At 32.6% G+C, this 20,773-nt stretch overlaps 4 protein-coding genes and 1 non-coding gene across 6 annotated transcripts; 1 reads left to right on the top strand and 4 right to left on the bottom strand.

The window, feature by feature from the left end:
- Window positions 1-2,707: 2,707 nt before the first annotated feature.
- LOC107176164 (NAC domain-containing protein 102-like) lies at window positions 2,708-3,475 on the bottom strand. The gene has a single exon (XM_015528233.2). It carries the CDS (start codon window positions 3,473-3,475, stop codon window positions 2,708-2,710), a length of 768 nt encoding a protein of 255 aa, XP_015383719.2.
- Window positions 3,476-4,177: 702 nt separating this feature from the next.
- LOC127902858 (U6 spliceosomal RNA) lies at window positions 4,178-4,284 on the bottom strand. The gene has a single exon (XR_008055494.1). It is a non-coding gene; the product is annotated as a U6 spliceosomal RNA (small nuclear RNA).
- A 2,922-nt stretch (window positions 4,285-7,206) lies between these two features.
- On the bottom strand, window positions 7,207-11,234 carry LOC102622438 (protein IWS1 homolog 1). The gene is made up of 11 exons (XM_006471416.4): window positions 11,058-11,234; window positions 10,342-10,882; window positions 10,124-10,243; window positions 9,750-9,970; window positions 9,531-9,660; window positions 9,368-9,430; window positions 9,195-9,272; window positions 8,623-8,714; window positions 8,448-8,513; window positions 8,177-8,363; window positions 7,207-7,704 (listed from the first exon to the last, which is right to left on the bottom strand). Exons 1-11 carry the CDS (start codon window positions 11,075-11,077, stop codon window positions 7,606-7,608), a joined length of 1,617 nt encoding a protein of 538 aa, XP_006471479.2. The 5' UTR covers window positions 11,078-11,234; the 3' UTR covers window positions 7,207-7,605.
- A 927-nt stretch (window positions 11,235-12,161) lies between these two features.
- Window positions 12,162-15,312, top strand: LOC102621935 (protein AE7). 2 transcript variants are annotated; one of them, XM_052442597.1, is made up of 6 exons: window positions 12,162-12,328; window positions 12,474-12,610; window positions 12,847-12,950; window positions 13,053-13,152; window positions 14,673-14,718; window positions 14,981-15,312. In XM_052442597.1, the coding sequence occupies exons 2-6, from the start codon at window positions 12,482-12,484 to the stop codon at window positions 15,079-15,081; spliced, it is 480 nt and encodes a 159-aa protein (XP_052298557.1). In that variant the 5' UTR covers window positions 12,162-12,328; window positions 12,474-12,481; the 3' UTR covers window positions 15,082-15,312. The 2 variants fall into 2 exon arrangements, with proteins under 2 accessions (XP_052298557.1, XP_052298558.1); XM_052442598.1 differs by having other exon boundaries at window positions 12,168-12,328; window positions 12,477-12,610.
- A 735-nt stretch (window positions 15,313-16,047) lies between these two features.
- On the bottom strand, window positions 16,048-18,985 carry LOC102621639 (vacuolar protein sorting-associated protein 25). Its single transcript, XM_006471413.4, has 6 exons — window positions 18,821-18,985; window positions 18,562-18,701; window positions 16,835-16,888; window positions 16,631-16,719; window positions 16,477-16,552; window positions 16,048-16,302 (listed from the first exon to the last, which is right to left on the bottom strand). The coding sequence occupies exons 1-6, from the start codon at window positions 18,880-18,882 to the stop codon at window positions 16,181-16,183; spliced, it is 543 nt and encodes a 180-aa protein (XP_006471476.2). The 5' UTR covers window positions 18,883-18,985; the 3' UTR covers window positions 16,048-16,180.
- Between the last annotated feature and the right edge of the window lie 1,788 nt (window positions 18,986-20,773).

Genomic DNA, 20,773 nt, shown 5'->3' with positions numbered 1-20,773 from the left:
TTTTGGTTTTATTACTTCATTTTAATTTTAAGATATATTTATATTTTGAGACACTGCGTCCATTTCTATTAAATAAATTTATCTTTTTTTTTAGTTATATAATTAAAATCATATTTGTTTGTTATGTTTTTGTAATTTTGTTTTCTAGGCTTTGAATGAAATAATTTTTCGATCATATATTATGGAAAAAGTACTTTTAAAGAAAACACTTTTAATAAGATCATCATAAAATATTATAACATTTAAGTAACTGTATTATTGATAACAAATATCGTTGTAAGTAAATCATTACTTTTTTTTAAATTTTATTTGGTAATAAATATTGAAAATTTAACACAAAGGGTAAATTTGTCTAGGTCAGAAAAATATTTAATTTCTTTCCTTCAAGAATTTCATGCCAAACTGAACAAGAGATATTGAATTTTCCACAATTCTCTTCTCCTTTTCCTCCCTTTAATTTCTTGCAATTGAACATTGCCAAAGTATTGCCCATAATTATTAATCCACGTTATGGTTTTTCTTGATCTCTATAATATTGACTAAAAATTATAAACGCTTGATAGTATCAAGCATCTCTTTCCTTTTCACCCAACGAAGAGTCAAATAAAGATAATGCAGCAACATCTAAGCACATTACCGTCTTCTAAGCTAGCAACATTTGATAAAAGTTTGTAATAGGGTCCTTAGATCTATAGTTTTACTAGAATTCATTTTTATATTATTACTGGAATAGGGTTCCTAAATGTTGCGACTCAATTATTTCTTTATAAAAATTAGTGCATTCTTGTAAATACTAGTTTTTTTTGTCTTTTTAACTGTGATTTTCGTGACTTTAGTATTTCTCATTTTTGTTTTGATTGAAGATAAAAAGAGCTCGTTCTTTGTTTGGTTTATTTCCATTAATGGGGGGGCTCTAAAGACCCGTAAACTCTTATTTTTTTTCGTCTACAAATATCCAAATTTTGATTCCCAATACCCCGTAGATAGTTCGAACCGTATAGGAACAATAATCAATTTTAGCTCCAATGGTTTGTAGAGGAACTCTACCTTCTCTGATCCATTCGGCGCGCGCAATTTCTTTTCCGTCAAGACGCCCTGCAATTTGTACTTGAATTCCTTTTGTATCGGCCTGTTCCGTTAATTCAATAGCTTTTTTCATTGCTTTTCGAAAAGAAACTCTATTTTTTAATTGTCCGGCTATAAATTCGGCAAGAATATTGGGGTGTCCATAAGGATTTGTAATTCTTGTCATAGCAATTTTTATTTTTTGATTCACACAATTAATTTCTTTTAGCACTTATAAGTTCACTTTGGTATATTGAACAATTTTAAACGCTTGATAGTATCAAGCATCTCTTTCCTTTTCACCCAACGAAGAGTCAAATAAAGATAATGTAGCAACATCTAAGCACATAACCGTCTTCTAAGCTAGCAACATTTGATAAAAGTTTGCAATAGGGTCCTTAGATCTAAAGTAGATGTGTGGGACGGAGGGCTCGTGATACCTTTTACTCGAATTCATTTTTATATTATTACTGGAATAGGGTTCCTAAATGTTGCGACTCAATTATTTCTTTATAAAAATTAGTGCATTCTTGTGATTACTAGTTTTTTTTGTCTTTTTAACTGTGATTTTCGTGACTTTAGTATTTCTCTTTTTTTTTTTAATTAAAGATAAAAAGAGCTCGTTCTTTGTTTGGTTTATTTCCATTAATGGGGGGGCTCTAAAGACCCGTAAACTCTTATTTTTTTTCGTCTACAAATATCCAAATTTTGATTCCCAATACCCCGTAGATAGTTCGAACCGTATAGGAACAATAATCAATTTTAGCTCCAATGGTTTGTAGAGGAACTCTACCTTCTCTGATCCATTCGGCGCGCGCAATTTCTTTTCCGTCAAGACGCCCTGCAATTTGTACTTGAATTCCTTTTGTATCGGCCTGTTCCGTTAATTCAATAGCTTTTTTCATTGCTTAGCGAAAAGAAACTGGATTTTTTAATTGGCCGACTATAACTTTGGCAAGAATATTGGGGTGTCCATAAGGATTTGCAAATCTTGTAATAGCAATTTTTATTTTTCGATTCACACAATTAAGCTCTTTTAGCGCTTATAAGTTCACTTCGGTGTATTGAACACTTGTAAATTCATTTTTTTCATCATCTTAATAAAGACCTGCTATCCCAATTTAAATATGACTTCCAGAAGTAGCCATAATCTCCTAAAGATCAATGTAATGTCCCAATTGACACATAGTAAAATCGGCAACAGAGTGTAAAATCTCGTTATTAGTTTTTCTATTACGGTGTTAAATTAAGTTTTAATTTTTGCACGTGGGATGTAATGTTGCATGCATGCAAAATCTCATTATTAGTTTTTCAATCTGCTGGTTTGCTAAGTAGATTGACTGCATAACCAGAGACATTTCATTCACATGCGATATCTGAAGCAAGCTTCAGAGTTGTAATATTCATTAATTATTAAATGAAAAATAATAATGAATTCACAACAAATGCAAAAACTTTATCGATTGATCGTAACATAATTAATTAATCAAATAAAGTAACTAACAAAAGTACACGTCCATATCACTTTGTCAAAACGGCAATAAAATTTAACGAAATATAAACGAAAAACTTAGCTGAACAAAATAATTAAAAAGAATCAAAGAATTCATATATATGTTAATTAGTTGTAGCCAGCTAGTGATCATTGTTCCTGCTGCAGATACTCTTCAAGCATAGCATACCAATCATCATCATCTGTGATATTCGTAACCTTTTGGGTAGCCTCTGATATTGGTGGACGTAGACCATTACTGTTAATTATTTCAACTTGATTTGGCAAATTTTCCATCCCATAACATTGCTCTCCAACATCGATATTATCACACGCACTTATACTTGATGGTGGTATGAACATTTGTGAACAACTTTGATGGGATTCAGCTGCAAAGTTGTTGATTGTGTTGGTGGTTGCTAATTCACTGGCCATCTCTTCAACTTCCTCATCCTCCGCTGCTTTCGGTTTCTTCTTCTTTATTTTACAAAGCACATAGTTATTGTTCTCTTCATCGTCAGCCAATCTAAACTCGTCCATGTTCCAATCACTTTTCTTTCCCTTAATCCTGAACTTGAAAGTTTTCTTGAACCCTATTACAACATTCTTCTTCTTGCTATCGACAATCTCTTTTGCAGACGACTCGCCGTGCCACGTGCCCTTGCCGGCAACCCTAGAAATCCTTTTCTTGCCTGCCTTCTTCAAACTTGTGAAACAATACCATATGCTTTTATCATAATTATTAGCTCCTTCTTCAAAAATCTCCCATGGCGATCGTTTGCCGTATAGCTCGCATTCCGCAATAGGACAAGGTGAAAGTACTTGTCCTTTGGCCCTTTTTAAGAGGCAAAATTTAATCAATTCTTCTTCGGTAGGCTTAAAACGAACCCCCACTCCTAAATGAAATCTCGCTTCCATCTTACTTATTCTTAAACTAATTAACCGGCTTAATTACTTATTAGCTTGATGTACAAATGCTACCTTTATATAGTCGCTACATAAGGAAACCAAAATAAATAAGGAAACAATATTTATTTAGGGAATCCATTATAGATAAGGAAAGTAGGCAAGAAATAATAATTGCCCAGAAATAAATAAACGTATTTGGATAAGTCCTAACCTTACACGATCTCTATTTAATTAGTGTCAAAATTTTTATTTTTTATTTTATTCTAAAAACGCCTTTATTCTTTAATCATGTATTCCTGTGCCCATCATTAAGAAACATTCGAAGATGACAAACTAAAAAATTATTTGAAAACCACTTGATTAATTTCTTGCGACATTATGTATAAAATCAATTTAATAAGATGCTTAGTTCTTTTTATTATTGCTAAATAGTTGTCGGCATAACCATGATGCGGTTAGCCTAATCTCACCTCCAAAGCCGTTACCCTCTAATCAATTTCAATTTATTACAACTTTTTTTTACAGCTTCAGATCAGTTTCCGACTTTGCGTTCTTTTTTTTTTTTTATGAGAAAATTATGAAAATAACTGTGGTGTTAAAACATGAAATAAAACATTGATAATGGCATTGTTGTGGATCATTGAATTTAAATATTTTAATTGTCATTATATATTTAATTAAGTAGATAAATAGCTAATTACTTAATAATTGATACGTAATAACCATTTCTCGATTTGTGTGTGTTATCCTTACACAAGGGCCATGCTAATGTTCTTTGTATCGTTCCAATTTTATCACATGTCTACGAAAGGATTGATAGTTTTTTTTTTTTTTTTACCATGAGGTATTCTGGGGAGGGCCTTAACTGTGGAAAGCACCTTTAAGCCTATACCACAACTCAGATTAGAAGTCTCCGCTTGAACCAAGAGGCACATGTTCTCCCAACAAAGACGACTTCCCTGCGACTCGAACTAGGGAGCAACCCAGTCAAGCCACTTAAGGGAACTCCATTACCAATGGAGCCAACACTTTGTTGGTCGAAAGGACTAATAGTTAATAACCAGCCATTCATACAATTTCAAATAGGCTGGAACTGTTTACCCTTTGGGTCCTCCTACGTTACAATTGTGGTACCATATCACAACTTTTTGTCTTTATATAATATAACCGTTGGATTGAAAAGCAAACGATCAAATGCGGTAGGGATAGCCACATACGTGTTAAGGCAAACCGAGAAAGTCAGTTAAAGAAAAGGTAAATTTAGTTTACATAGTTTAGCTTTGATGAATCATGAAATTGTTAATTAAACCTCAAAAGGTGGAGCAGCTTGTTAGCCCAATGTAAAATTTTAGTTTATTTTCACTCTTGGGTGTGAAGTTTAGAATAACAATTTTCAAACTTATGATGATTATTGGACTGACAATTTAAAAGAGAGATATGTATTATTTTTCACTGGATTGTTTTTGTACTGTTTCTTTCCATGATTATGTTTAATTAAATATTGTCTGCATACAAGAGCACAATTTATCGCTATATTAAAAATCTGCTTCCATTTCTTTCTTTCTTTCTTTCTTTTTTTAATATGAATCATTCTTTACAAACTTTGGAAATTTTGAAATCTCGCACTGTCCAATAATATGCACAGATGTTAGTGATCATGTCATTAGCATTCACTCTAACAAGTGATAATACTCGATGGATGCATCCTTCTTACTGGGGCAGGATTTGGCTGGGAAGAAGGACATGTCAAAGTTTATGGACGGCAAATATTCAGTCGAGATTGTACCCTTAAAACATCCTTATAGTTAAATTTATTATATTTTTACCCTTAATTTTTTTCTTTTATAATAATACCGTTGTAATAATATTTTTAACATTCATTAATTTATCTGTAAAAAAATAATTAGCATATTAACTAATAATTATTTATTAACAAATTAACCAATAAATATTAATATAAAAGAATTAGCATTTTTCTGTATCCATACAACAATCTTGCCAATAGTTTATTTATAAATAATTAATAGCAGCCAACTTCTAACAATGTTTAATATCCTTAAAATTAGTTATTTTATAAAAATTAATTTATCAAATAATCCTAAAAGTAAAATAATAACATAAAAATTTATGAAAAATTTTATGTTATTTTTAAGGCTAATTTGATAAATTATTCTTTTTATCTTTTCATTAATGCCCACAAAAAGACAAGAATATTGTTGCAAGTGTATTATTGTAAAAGGAAAGAAAAAATAAGGGTATGATTATAACATATTGAACATCAATAGTATCTTGAGCCATTTTTTTATAAAATATAAGGACTAAACAAATACCTAAATCAAAATATAGCGAATAAATGAGTATTACTTTTTTTTTGTGGTATCAATAAAGTAACAAATATATATCTTAAAATTTTGATCAATAGTGTAAAATATTTGTATAAATAAAAAGATATCAATTATTTAGAAATATTTTACTAATTAACAAACTGGTTATAAAAATTATTATAAATTAAAAGGAAAAAAATACAGTTTATTGTTTACACTAATATTTCATTTGAAAGCATGGACATAGTGATAAACACTATTCATTGACATGGTTACCTACAAATCTATCAAACAAAGTTTTTGTAACTCTTAACTTGGCACTGTTATATTATGGTCACAACATGTAAATTTGTTTCCCTTTTTAATTTTTTAAAATTTATTTCCTTTTTTTTTCTTCCAATTTCATAAACTTTCAATAAGTTTATGTGACATAAAATTGTATAGCCTGACTAAAACTTATAACAAATAAGAGCACCTGAAAACAACAAATCAATGTCATTCCCCATGAATGGTATTATTTGTTTTGGAAAGGAAGACCTAAACAGATAAGAAAAGTACACAGAGTCGGTAAGAATTAAATTAATGTTTGATTAAGAAGAAAGGAAATAACTAGGTTAACCAACCTATAACAACCGTATATGTGTGTGTCTACGAGAAATTTTCTAATTCAAGATTTTAAAATATGAAAAAGTTGATGAAAATTTTAAAATCGCGTGGTTTTAAAATTTTATTTCATAATGCTATTAAATTACACAGTTTTAAAACTTTCGTAGACCTTTCTGCACTTTAAGATTCCAGATAAAAAATACTACTAATATATATATATTTATTATCACATTAACAATATTAAAAATGTTAGTGGTACAAATTTAGGGTACTTTCAACTGAATATCTCATTGACAAATGATAAGAGTTTGAGCTACAATGATTTTGTACAAATAAATATCTATAAATTAAGAATAATAATATAGTTACAAACTCTTGTACAAACTTATTTTGTACAAACTGATGTAACATGATAAGATTAGTTGAATTAAATATCACTTGACCCACATGATTTATTTTTATTATTTTATATTTTCATTCGACCAATAAATTAATGACACGTTAGTTTGTACAAATAAATTTGTACAAAAATTTATAACTGTATCATTACTCATAAATTAATATAATATGAAAAAATTAATTGTATAAAACCATTATAAACTTACGTAGTTGAAAAAAATAATTACTATCACTTTTCAGACAATCTTTATGTTACATCGGTTTGACTAAATTATTTATGACTATTTTTGTTGCTCATGGAATCTTCTCAATCGATTTATAAAATTGGCGGACTATGGATCCGACAATAACTAACCATGGCTGTTCCAATTCACAAAATCCTATAAGAAAAAAAATATGGTTACACGGCAATTGAAGTAAGCCATGGTGAATCTACGTATAATCACCCACAAAAATGATAAAATAATATCCTTCAACAATAAACACTTAGAATTGACATTGAAGCTAAACATTAAAATTTAACATGAAAAACCAAGTTACACTTACCACTTTCTAGGTAGTGGTCAACCCACAAAGGAACCTATAGGCTCAACCGGATGTAAGCCATATCACCTCATTCAATTGAACTTTCTTTCTTACTGAGACTTGAGACACACAAGGACACCTTTTCTATCAGCTCTTTGACGTAGCAGTAAGAGCGATAAATTATTTTTGACGGTGCTCCACGTGTTATTTAAGCCCAATGCCCCGTCTTGATGCGTGCCATCGAGCTTATAAAATGCCCCCTTCTTTCGGAGCAATTGAGGTACCTCACAAGTATTTAAGCATACCACGACCCTCCACGCTGAGTTTTGTAGCTTGCAGCTGCTTCTTTCTAGGTGCCTTCAACTGCTGCAACTTCTTGTTCATCTGCAATTATCAATTAGCTTTTGGATTAGAAATTACGTAGATGCTTAAAGAAAAAGAGCAAGAAAACACATCTGATGCGTTGCTATACACACGTTGAAAAATAAAGCAAATTCCATCTGTCCAATAATGTTGAAACTATGACATAAGTTGATATGCATTACTCAATCTCTAAATGCTCTAAATGTAAATCTATTGATTGTCACGAAGCTCAACTCATGTTTTTAGATTCCTTTTCAGGGGAAGAAAAGGCAAGGTTGATAACAGACTGAAGCATAAAAAAAGCCAAGATGAAACGTACATAGAATCCCAATGATGTGAACAAAATAAGAGCAAAAGTTTTTCACTATCTTTAATAGTTCTAAAAGTTAGTAAGAGAAATTTTATCAAGCCTTTCAAGCATTTTTTTCTTTTCCTGCCAGATATTCATGCACAGAAACAGAACAACTAAATTAAAATTGACAAATCAACTAACCTTCATCCGGCGCTGATCTTGCATAACTTGTTTAGCACGGGCTCTAACTTCTTCTGGATCAATTTTAGACTGGGGACGCACAACAAAATCCAATGGTGTTGCTTCTGGTCTTGATGCGTGCTGCCTAGAGGATGAATCTGACCTTGAAGCATGTTGCCCCGAAGAAGACTGACCGGACTTGCGCTCCCTGCATGTAAAAAATTACATGTAAAACGACATTGAGCTGCAGTATAATATTCTCAGAAATATTAAATCTATTGTCAAATCATACCGAGAAATAACGAGATCATCAAAATCCCCGTCTCTAGATTCCATTGCTGCAGCTTTACTTGCAGGCCTATTGAACAAAATAAAAGATGATGATAATGAGACAAAAGATAAAGTAAAACTAAAATGCAAGTCCATGTTGAACATGGCAGCAATCAGATAGCAGTCACAAACAGTACTTTTTGGCTGATGGCCTTCGAAAAGGAACCCTGTCATCCTCAACAGTTTTCATGTCCTCAAACCTTGTGCTCTTGTTAAAAATAGGCCGACTCTGCATTAATTATATTCAATGTACAAGAAAATATCAATATCAGCATTAAAGAAAAGTTTCATAGACATCTTTTCAGAATTGATAATAATCTGTAAACACACAACTGAAAGAACTCACATAGAGGAGAACGAAAATGAAAAAGAAAAGGGGAAAACAGGATAGATGGGAGTTGAGGAAGAGCCTTTGCAGTACAGATCAAAATCTTGAGGACTAGGAATCCCAAAGGAAAAGATGCATTTAGAGTAGCAACAAATAGATCATGAAAGAGGGGGAAAAAATGCATCTTCACTAGTAAGGAGTTTCATTCAACATTGAGGGGTAAAAATCCCCAATATATGCAATAAATCAAACCCCCATTATGCCACTCACACATCATTGTCAGTCAAACAAAAAGCATGGCTATTTGAAACAAAAATGTAGAAGGCCAGAATGTAAAATTTAATAAATAGTGACCAAGAAACATAGCAGGAATCACATTACCCATTTATCGACTAGGTCCTTGGCAAGTTTTCTATTGGATGTGGTTTCCTCATCAGATTTTGATAAAAACATAATAACCTGCCCCAAAAAAAAAAATTAGTAATTACTGCCTCCAGTGACAATAAAAAAAGCTTCAAGGCATGATGATTGCTAAGAAGGAATAGATAGTAAACCTTTCCAAGACCACTCTTCTTCAATTGTTCCCTCCTATCAAACTGCTCTAGATCGATTGGAAACTGCATAAGGGAAGCAATATTCAGCTTTACATAGATACAAGGCTTGTTCAGAGGGAATGAACATTATTACCAAGTTTAATGCGATAAACCCAGTTTCTACCTCAGTCAAAATCTTCAGAATAGCTGCACGAATGTTTATATTTGGCAAGCTCCCATCTGGAAGGGGTTCAAGCCAATTCTTTAATAAAGTTAGCACTCCATGGTCTAAAAATTCTTGCTGAAGCTGCTTCCTGTATCAAGCAAAAGAAGATAAGAACTATGACTGATAGGTAAGGAAGAAAAGCTCGGACAAAACAAAGACAACAGGCAAGAAACTTACTTTGAGAGAACCTCTGTAAGAAGAGACAGCTTCTTGAGTTTATTAATTGCAGGTTTACCCTGCCTATTAAGCTCAGCATCTTCTTCAGCGGTAACCTCGAGCTCAGCCATTACATTCTCAACCAGCAACGCAATTTCTGCGGGACTTTTCTCGTTCTTTTTCCTTTTTTTACCCATCTTAAAGAGCTCCTTAATTTCCTCATCCTCATCACCTTCCTCTGCCTGGAAAAAATAAGATCATTGACCATAAGGCCTAAACCATGTAAACCACATATTGTGCAATCAATGGATATATCCTAATCCCATAGGCAATATTTTAAGAAGCACACACACAGAATCTAGAGATGACACGAGGATCATTAATGGGGTATTTACCTGAGGAGCATCATGAGCAAAGCGAGGCTCAGAATCACTTCCATACCTGTCGCTAGGATCCACACCACTATCATCTATAAAGTTATCATCATCCAAAGTCCTAACGCCCTCTTGATCATCCTATTCAAGTGAGAATTCAAATCTAATAAGCAACACATATAAACAAAACTAAACCAATGAACAAACAAAAACCAATATTCGGAAACAAAAAAGCCTACCTCAGAATCACCAGTGGGAGCAACAGCATTCCACATTTCATTAAGCATCTTATCATTATCTCTGATACTTCCAGCCCTAGAGGATTTGAAGCCACTTGATTTCCCCCCACTAGAAGAGAACTTCTTATCACCGCCACTCTTAAGCCTCTTCTTAGTATTATGGTCTTTACCGCCTTCTTTCCCCCATTTCTTCCTCTTCCTCTCCTCGATCTCCCTCTCAAAATCATCCCCAATTATATTATCCTCCCCCTCATCATCATACTCATCCTCTCTCTCGTCTATCAAACTAGGCGTGCTACCGCTTTCCTTGGCACCCTTTTTCACCAGCCTCTTTCTGGGTTTCGATGATTTTTCATTATTGTTGTAAACCGGAGTTTGTGACCGCTCTCTAGCGGGAGAGACGCCGCCGTCGCCAACATCGTCGTCATCAAAATCGTCAAGGACGTTGTCGTTTTGATGCTGCTGATGCTCCGGTGATTGCTCCGGGTCCGATCTTATGTCATCGTAGTCCATCAAGGGCTCTTCATCCTCGTCACGATACCTACATACACAATAGTTAACATTAATAATCATCATCGCAGCATATATCTCAGAATTCAGAAACCCTAATTTTTCTTTTCACGAAATTGAAATTACACAATCGTAGATTGAAAAATTGAGTTCCCCCCCCCCCCCCAAAAAAAAAAAACCTAAAAATTTAGATGGAGAGAACTTACGGATCATCGTCATAAGCCATGGCGGAGATGAATTGGGTGAGTTACTGCTACCAATTGCTACCAATTGATCGATCTACAAAATCTAATCTATTATAAAACTATTTTTGTATATAAAAATATTAAATGTAAATAAAAAGAACACGAAGCTAAAGCAGCTGAGGAGAAGGGAAAATGGCCAGATCACAGATGGGGCGTGTATGATGTATCCCCTGCGCCAAAGTGCTAAGTTGAAATTAACAATTATTTCATGGACTCGGACTGATAAAATTCTATTTTTATTTTTGACGTTTTGACTTTACATTATTTAAAAAATTGATTAAGCATTTTGGAAAATTTTAATTGTAATTAATAATTAAAAAATTGACTTTACATTATTTTAATTGTAATTAATAGTTGTTTATTATTATTATTATTTTAACATTGAATAGCCTTTGAAACAATTATACTAGGTCGTATATTCTATTTGTAATGGGTAGGGTTAGTCAGAGAATTTAATTTTAGTTTGATTATTTTTTTAATCTTAATTTGATCTTTTTTTAAGTGATATTACAATCCGACTATATCTCATGTTACGTAAGACTATTACTGATATTTATCATCAGACTATCATTCGATTTAATTTATATTAAATTTTATAAAGTATTTGTTTATATTTTTATCCTCACTATTATTTAAAAACATATATTTTACTCACATTTCTTAAAAGATAAGACCGCTTCCACTTAATTATACAATATTTAAGATTAGTCAACTTTAAAAAAAAATTATTAATTAAACACACACTTGTACAGGAGATGCAAATTCAAGACAAAGTCTTGAAAAGACCGTCCATTAACTAGTGGTGATAGGTTTTAAAATTAGTCAATTTAAATAAATTGATAAATTAAATATTTAAGGCCATTTAACTATGACTAATTTTATTAGTTAAGCACTAGGCTTCTATAATTTAAACCGAACTGATGTTGTGTACTAAAAATTCAATGAAAAAAAAAAACAATTTATTATAATTTTAAGTTCCAATTTGGTGGCCTATGCTAGTAGGTAAATGCTCGAAGACTCAAAACAACTTGGTAGCATAGGCCATAGAGCCTTATTTCTGTTAAAACTAAATTTGGAGGACCCCAATGAAATTGTCAAGTTGGTTGAAAATTTTGTGTCGGTTCAGAGCCTCCCAACTTTTAAACCCGTTAAAAACCTCTCTTTTCTTACAGCTGCCGCGCCAATACGCCATCTCTAAATTCTTCAACGGAATAAAAGCGCCGTTAAAAAATGTAAGGCTCTTTCGTTTTACCGGATGAAATTTTTCATTCGATATTAATCAATTATTTTCAATGATACTTTCTAATTTTTTTTTTTTTGTTCAATATCATTTGACGGGCTGTGATTTTAATTAAAAATTTTAATTTTTAATTTCAGCAGTGAAAATGGTTTCTGGGTTGATAAATGCAAATCCTGTAGTGTATGAAAAGAAAGAACGGCGGGCTCGAAGTGCTTCGTCTTGTGTTAACGATGAGTATGCAGCTGAACAAATTGACCAACAAGAAGTATTTGATATCCTTCCTACTCTTATCACTTGAATTATTATTATTATTGTTGTTGTTTTATTTGATATTTTGCTTGATATGGGTGGTGATGCTTTAAATTCATCATCTAATATTTTGATGGTTATATTTTCATCATCTTGGGGTTCATCATGTGCACTAAGGTTTACGATTTACAAAGGAATAGAAAATTTTTGGTACTGAGTTATATGATGTAAATTAAGTTTCTTTCCTTAACATTCTTACATCATGTTAGAGATATAAAAGATCCCGAGCATCCATACTCATTGGAAGAACTTAAAGTTATAACAGAGGATGCAATTGAAGTGGATGATGAGCGTAGCTATGTCAGGTGACAACAAAATCTCATGTTATCTTCTTCCTTGTTGCATGTCCGAGTGAGATTGAGAACTAAGTTTACTCAATTTAATTAATTTCTTTTTATGTAATTCAGGGTCACATTTACTCCTACAGTTGAGCACTGCAGTATGGCAACAGTTATAGGTCTGTGCTTGCGGGTGAAACTTATGAGGAGCTTGCCTCCTCGTTTTAAGGTAAGAAGGGTTTGACAACGTGTTGTCAATGCATAATAGAAAATTTCTTTGTGCCTGATCTTATTGGATATTGACTCCTGCGCTTACCTTCGAATTCACATTTGTATAAATCATGCAAAAGTAGTAATTCTAGTAAGACGTTTAACTGATTAAAATAATTCTTTATTTTCTATCAAAATTTAGTGCCAGTCAGCTGATCCTCTCTAAGGTTGATGTAGCTGTTCATAAATGTGAAATTGAAGTACTTGTGATACCTCCCAAATTTTATACTTATGTAATCAGCTTTCATCATGCCAGTTCAATATTCTCACTTTTCATAGCTTATTGCAGACCAATAGCCGATTGTGTGTTTCAATTTGGGGTACCATAGTCTAGCGTGTCGGATAGATTTCTTGGTTTTTAGTACAATTTGGCTAAGTTCTTAATCTAGTTTTATGTCCAAAATAAGGTTAATCTCATTCCTGGGTAGGTTTTGAATTCTAGTTTGCTCTCTCAGCTTCTCATTATATATCTGTCGAAGTAGCTATTATCCACATTTTATTTCTTGTGTAACCAACATTAACGAGCCCATTAGGCTATTTATGAAGCACTGTCCTTCAGATGGTGATGCATATCTTTCCTTCTCCATATTTTCTTGAAAAAAAAAAAATTACACTCTTCTTACACTTTAGAGATTATATTAACTTGATACTGTTTGCGGAATCTAACCTTTGAATTTGATGGGATTATACAGTTTCTTATTCAGTATAGGTTTTCAATGTTATGGGAAAACTTCTTGGTCAATTTTTTTTGGTGAAATTTGGAGAGTTGAAGTCAAAAATTTTGCAAACGACATTTAACAGAAGATTTTGTGTTATTTGACATACATACAAACCATACTAAGTAAATGAAAACTAGCACTTGTGTTAATTTTGGATTGCAACTGACTTGAACCTTCTTGAGTTTACTTTGTGGGTCCATGCTTGTGTTATCTCATTAAAGACTACCTAATCCACTTTCTAGTAATTTTAAAGCAAAAGTGAAAAGAAATTGTTGTCCACGGACCTCTTCTCTCTTTTCTTTTCATGATTTGTGTTTTTATTTTTGTATCAAGGGCATTGTTTGGGCACAAACATGGCACCTCTTGGAAGATGTGGACCGTTAACTAACAATTATAATTTCTTATTTGTTGGTTCGTGTAACAAAATTATTACTTACCTCTTGGAAGTTGTGGACCATTAACTAACAATTATAATTTCTTAGTTGTTGGTTCGTATAACAATATTATTACTTACTGTATGTATAACCATTGTAGTCTACTTGTGCATCAACCATTGTTAAGGATGACATGTTACAGTTTATATGATGTCAGCCATATTGATTAATTTTTGAATGCTTTTGTGGTATGATTTATAAGCATCTTTGATGTATAACCATTATTAATCTCCATCTTACAAGCATCTTTGATGGTTTTGCACAGTTCTAACTTTGATATTTGAAAGGTATGTGGACTCCTAACGTTTCAAGGTTATTGTGTATAGGTGGATATAATGGTGGCACCTGGAACTCATGCAACTGAAGCTGCCGGTAAACATACTCTCCCTCTTCATTATGTACTAGTGTGTATATTTTATTCAGAGTCGTTCCTCAAAGGTTTGTTGCTTTTGTCGGTGTATTAAAGCTTCTTGTTGCCATTACCTCGTACCGTGATCATGTTCTCCTTCTGTAGTACTATCTTGCCTACAGTTTTTGTTTTCATTGTTTTGTAGCTAATTTATTTCACACACGAGTAGATGGAGTTACCCTATGAAGAATCTTTGTTGCATTTACTCTCTTTCTTTCAATGCAGTTAATAAACAACTGAACGATAAAGAACGGGTAGCTGCAGCACTAGAAAATCCAAACCTGGTGGATATGGTTGATGAGTGTTTGGCTCCAACGTTTGATTGAACATACTTTCACTCGTGCAGTTAGAGGCATTTTGTCAGCCTTGGACTAGCATCTAGTTGTTGTCACCATTGTACAATTTTCTTTCTTGAATTTACGCAGCATGCAGTTATTTCTGTCTTACTCTGTATAATTTAATCTAGATAACGAATATAGAAAGGAAAATAATTATGTGCACTGTTTTGAAAATACTATATTCTCAATCTAGATTGAATGATCTGAAGTTGATTGCAAGTGATCCATGTATACAGAATAATTATAGCAGGCATACAAAACGGAAATATACACCTGTGAATAAATGAAGTTTGATCTTTGCCTACTGCATGGTTTTAAGTTTGATCAAAGGATTAATTTTCTTTTTCTCTTGCTTTTGTGTTTTTCTTCAAATTTGGAATTGTTTCACTTGGGTCAAAGTAATTAGCATGAATCCATAAGATTTCGCTTGTCATTAACATTGCCAACGAAGCTCTAACAAAAGTCAATCATCTCTTGGCTAAAGAGCAAAAGTAAGCCAGCAAAAATAGTTGTAAAATTTTCAGTTCTTGAATTCTTGATTTGATTTTAATCTAATGACAATTATTCATCTCTAGCACACCAACCATACCACCATAGTACTTGATTTGAAACCATTGTTTTTTATGATTAGATTAATGATCAAGAATAACAAGTTAGGGGAATTATATGAGCATTTACCTTGGTGAATGACAAATTGAACGAGGTGATTTCAAGACGAGAAATATATATATATATTCATGAAAAGTTTTTCTTAATTTTCACGTTGATACATAGTCTACTTAAACTTATTGGCATGCCACATGCCAACTCAAGAATGGTTTGAACCAACGAACTCAAGGCACAGTTGCTTATACATGATCTTGTAAAACAAAATCCTTCTTCCAACAAAACTAATTAAATGAAAATATTCATTAGTAACAGGAAGCCAAAAAGGAAAAGAAGAAGAAGTTTGACTAATCATGACCAATTGGCCACTATAACTGAGGAAAATTTCAAATAAAATTAACAATATCAAATTAACAAAGGCAGCGAGATGTGATCCAACAAGTTCAGTTAAGTCATTTTGAAATTTATCCAGTAATGTACGTTACACAGAGAATTTCACGCCTTCATCATCAGCTGATGTCCCTTTAAATATTGCAACCTTCCCTTTGTGCTCAAGTAGTTTCAACGCTCGCATTAAAATTGTGCGGTCCATCCCATGAAGCTCTGAGGTACAAAGAGAGAAAAAGAGTGCTTCAATCAATATGCATAAAACATTATGGATGCAGAGTAAGTAATATTCTGATTCTGTTCAGATTGTGTGTATGTATGAAAAAGAGAGATCAAATCTAAAGCTGGAAAGAATATTAACAGAAATATCATGATATCTAGTAAGTTTACCTGTCCCTCGAGATTCAATCCCTGAACGTATTTCCTCCACAGTCATAACACTATCCTCCAACCCATTGTCTTTTACCTGACCATGTAATAATATAAGAAATAAGCATACTGCTAATCTGCAAACTTAATCAAAATAGAGTTGCATTAAACTTACAAAGCGTAAAATAATGTCAGCCCAATCTTGAATCCGGTGCCAAAGGATAAGGCATTTCCTATGTCCTTTATCCAACCACTCTGCCCGACCTGTTTGGTCATAATGGCATTTAATAACTACCTACTGAATAAATAGAATTGATAACACCATTTTAGATCACCATAATTTCAAAAGAAAAGGAAATGAAAGAATCCAGGAACCAACCTTCTGACACTAAAGCAGACAGGAACGTTTCTCTAGCTTCATTATTAAGAGATCCTGCATGAAACAATCATAACGATAATTTGATTAGAGATGGTAATTTGGATGCAGCAGAGTAATAGGTAGTGACGCTCTTGAGTTAACAACTCAAAAAATCAATGCTTTTGTGAATTACCAAGAAAAATTTAATTTCAGTAATAACTCATGAAGCTTCATGGTCCAGAAAAAGGGGCAACCAAACCTTTTGTTGTAGTATATTGGCCAAACAATCAGGCAGAAAGGAGGGAAAGGATCTAATCAGCCATTATGGCAAATAGCATGTCACCCTCAATATACACAGCCACAGAAATAGCTTGACTCCTCAGAATCTTCACAGTATCACTTCAGAAGTTTGATTATAAGAGAATTAAGCTTGTTGACTTTCAGATGCAGCAGTAATTTAAGAATTTTCCTTCTATTATACACCATAAATATCACTTTACAAATAGACAGTAATAATTATTATCAGTAGAAAATAAAAGTGATAAAGAAACCTTAGTATGCAGGCATTGGCCAATGACAAAATTGTTATATCCCATGCATCTTAAAATTAGAAGCATAATCAGTTACTTAACATCAAAAACTTCATTAAGGAGCCCTGAAGATGAATTAACTCTTTATGGTGTCTTGATGCAGATTAAACTTCTAGGCCATAGACCCTATGTATGTATTTATGTGCATTATCCAGCTAAAGCCTGACATGTCTTTCAGCTTCGCAAACTACTAAAGGTTAAACTAATCAGCAAGATCATCAAGTATCAAATTTCAGTTAAGGACACGTACATATGCAGTTGAGCCTAAGGGTTAAACTAATCAACAAGCTCATCAAGCATCAAGTTTCAGTTAAGGACCCATACAAATGAAGTTGAGCCTAATGAGAAGTAGATAAAATTTTTGGAAATGGTCAATTCATCAGCACAAAACATAACCGCTTCATCTGTAAACAGAATTCTAACAAAGCTTCCAAAAATGGATAATTACTCTGCACATAAAACTCCTTAAATTCGTAATGAGAAGGGGCAAGAGAAAACAGTATGAAAACTAAAAAAGGGACCAGTGAATCGGATAGAATAGAAGAAGAAGAACTCCATTCACTATCTAAAAAAAGATCGATCTATCATATCTTTCTATTGTGTATGAAATTTATGGTTTCCACTGGCGCAAATTCCACCACCTCAATTTGCAATTAATTTAAGGTGAGAAAGAATTCCCCATTGGTAACAAATAGTTATCCATTAAGCGGGGGAAATACTATAAAAAAGCAGAAAGATTATCTTTCTACTCTTGCAAGAACGGACTAACAAGGTCAGCTACCCCACCAATCTTCATAATTAAATACCGTTACTGTATAAGGTCTATCTCGTTATGAAAGACCTATTACTAGAAGCCACATGAAAACCAAATTAGACATGCAAAGACACCAAACCCCTAAAACTAGAATCTTTGCAGTATGGCGAGAAATGGGTTACTTCTAAAATATAAGAACAATTCACTCTAACCATGTAAGCGCATTGAAATGCAGGAGAATATTTGTGTTGCCAATGCAGGGCAGGTATTTGTTTCCCAAAAACGAAGTGAAATGCTATGATCTTATTCTACTTACAATGCCCCAATACAGTCTTATAAACAAGTATAGCGAATATGGATTAAGAGAATGAATCAAAAGTGTCAATAGGGTGGTCTTAACTTACGTTCAATCACTGGATTTGAGAAGAGAGGAAATTCTTCTTCAAGCAGAATCACAAATACTTTTTGGTTCCTACAGTAATCAAGAATAAGTTCCTTCCAAAGCTGTATCTGCTTTTCTCGAGTGTCCCTAACCGGCTGCAGTCTAAATGACAATTCAATAAAAATATATACAAAAAATTAAATAAAATTAAAAAGTAAAAGCACAGATGGAAAAAGAGAGAGCGCGCGCCCGAGAGAGAGAGAGAGAGATAGAGAGAATACGTGAAGTATGGAGGGTAATTGAAGAATGCGGGGAGCTTAAAATCTCCCAATTTCTGCATCATGTCACAGGTCTTGCCGCACGCCACCTGATTGACCGCCGGCGATTTGGCGAAGGTAAAAATAACGGAGAATATTTTATTCTTTTATATTTGGCAGATTAATTTTTGGAATAGAAAATTTGTTTAAGAAAAGACGATTTTGTCCTGACAAGATTACAATCCATCACGAAAAGTTAGAGACTTAACTGTCAGTCCATTAAATTGTTCCGTAAGAAATGTTTTGGGTGGACAAAAAAGTCCAGGCCCAGCCGGATCAGGGCCGCGGCTTTGGCCTCAGCCCTCCACACGAGGGGTTTAACAAAAGCTTAAAAAATAAAAAGTTGGACTATTGACACTCCGTAATCTCTTCATAAATTTTTTTTAATTATATTCATTTTATTTTTAAAAATATCTCTTTTTTTAGATATAGTTTTCTAAGTTCTCAAATTTCATTTGATTTATTTTATTTTTAAAACTCAAAGTATTATTGTATTGTTTTTTTAATTATTTCTAATTTTAGTATTACCTTACACACAAATTAAAAAGTTATACGGGTGATAAATTTTTTAGTGCTAATTATTGGCTGAAATAACACATATTTCAAATTATAATTTCAAAGTAATTTTAAGTATAAAAATATTTAATCAATAAAAAATTAAAAGAGAACAATAGATTATTTAACAAGATTTCTGGAACTCTAGCCCCCTTTTCTTGATGATTTCGTGAGAACTGAAAATCTGTACGGTTCCAAGGAACCGTGGCAGATTTGGAGGCAATTCGGAGGACTCGATTTAAAAGATGGCGAAGATCTTTACTTTTTTACTCGCTTGAAGAAGAAGAGTGTTAATGGTTCCAAGATTGGTCATAGAGTCGGTACTAGTACGTGGCAAGGAGAAGATGCCGGCAAGGCGGTTGTGTCCCGCAACTCTAGAAAGAAAATTGGTTCCAAGAAAAGGTTTCAATAAGAGAAGGACAAGTCTCCACACAATGGTTGCTGGATTATGCATGAATGCTCTCTGAATACTTTACTATTGCCGCAAAACCTTCGATCCACTGACTTTGTTTTTTATCGAATTAGAAAGAATGGTGAGCCAGTAGCAGCCAGGCAGAAAAATTCAAGGAAAAAGAGAAAGTCGGGCATAAATTTGTACAAGTTATTTTAGTTAGATAAGAAGTAACATATATTTTTTTTAAAGGATTGACTATGAATTAAGTAATTTGTTGAAAAAAATCTATATGTGTTTAATTTTTAATTGTCCTTAATTGTAATTTTATTTAAAATGGGGTTTTATAAGAATAATGTAGGGGTGCCAATAGCTCCACTAAAAAAAATAGCGAAACTTAACTCACTATTTTTTTAAAAAAATTTATTAATTGAAATAGTAATTTTAAATTTAAAAATAATAAAAAATTTAAATTCATAATTCATAAATTAATAATAATTTAAAAATCTAAAATTATAATATTAAATTCTCTCTTAATTGTTAATTAAGAAAGTGCTTAAATTAGAGAATTTAATATTTTAAAAATTAAATATTTAACCTTTTATTTTCTTTATTTATTACCTTATTTTAAAATATTTATTTTTAATGTATTATTTAATATAACAATTTATTGATTATTAACTCATTTTAAGTTCATAACAATTAAAAATATTTAGAAGTTAAGTGAAAGCTCAAGCCCAACCCATACCTACAATGGACATGATCGTTATACTTCCCCTAAAATGAGCTTGGGCATGGGCTTACTAAAGTCCACCATGAGGCTGCATTTTGCTATCCCTAGGAGTTTTTCATACAATGAGATTGAATGAAGGATCCGACTTGAGTACTTTAAAGGGTATCATTCTTACAAATAACCGATAAAAATCAACAAAATATGATCATTTAATCGTTCGTAAGTTATAATACTGTAT

Source organism: Citrus sinensis, chromosome 5, assembly GCF_022201045.2.
Source record: "Citrus sinensis cultivar Valencia sweet orange chromosome 5, DVS_A1.0, whole genome shotgun sequence".
NCBI lineage: Eukaryota > Viridiplantae > Streptophyta > Magnoliopsida > Sapindales > Rutaceae > Citrus > Citrus sinensis.
The sequence above is the reverse complement of the archived record's forward strand: the minus strand, read 5'-3'. Positions and strand labels throughout refer to the sequence as shown.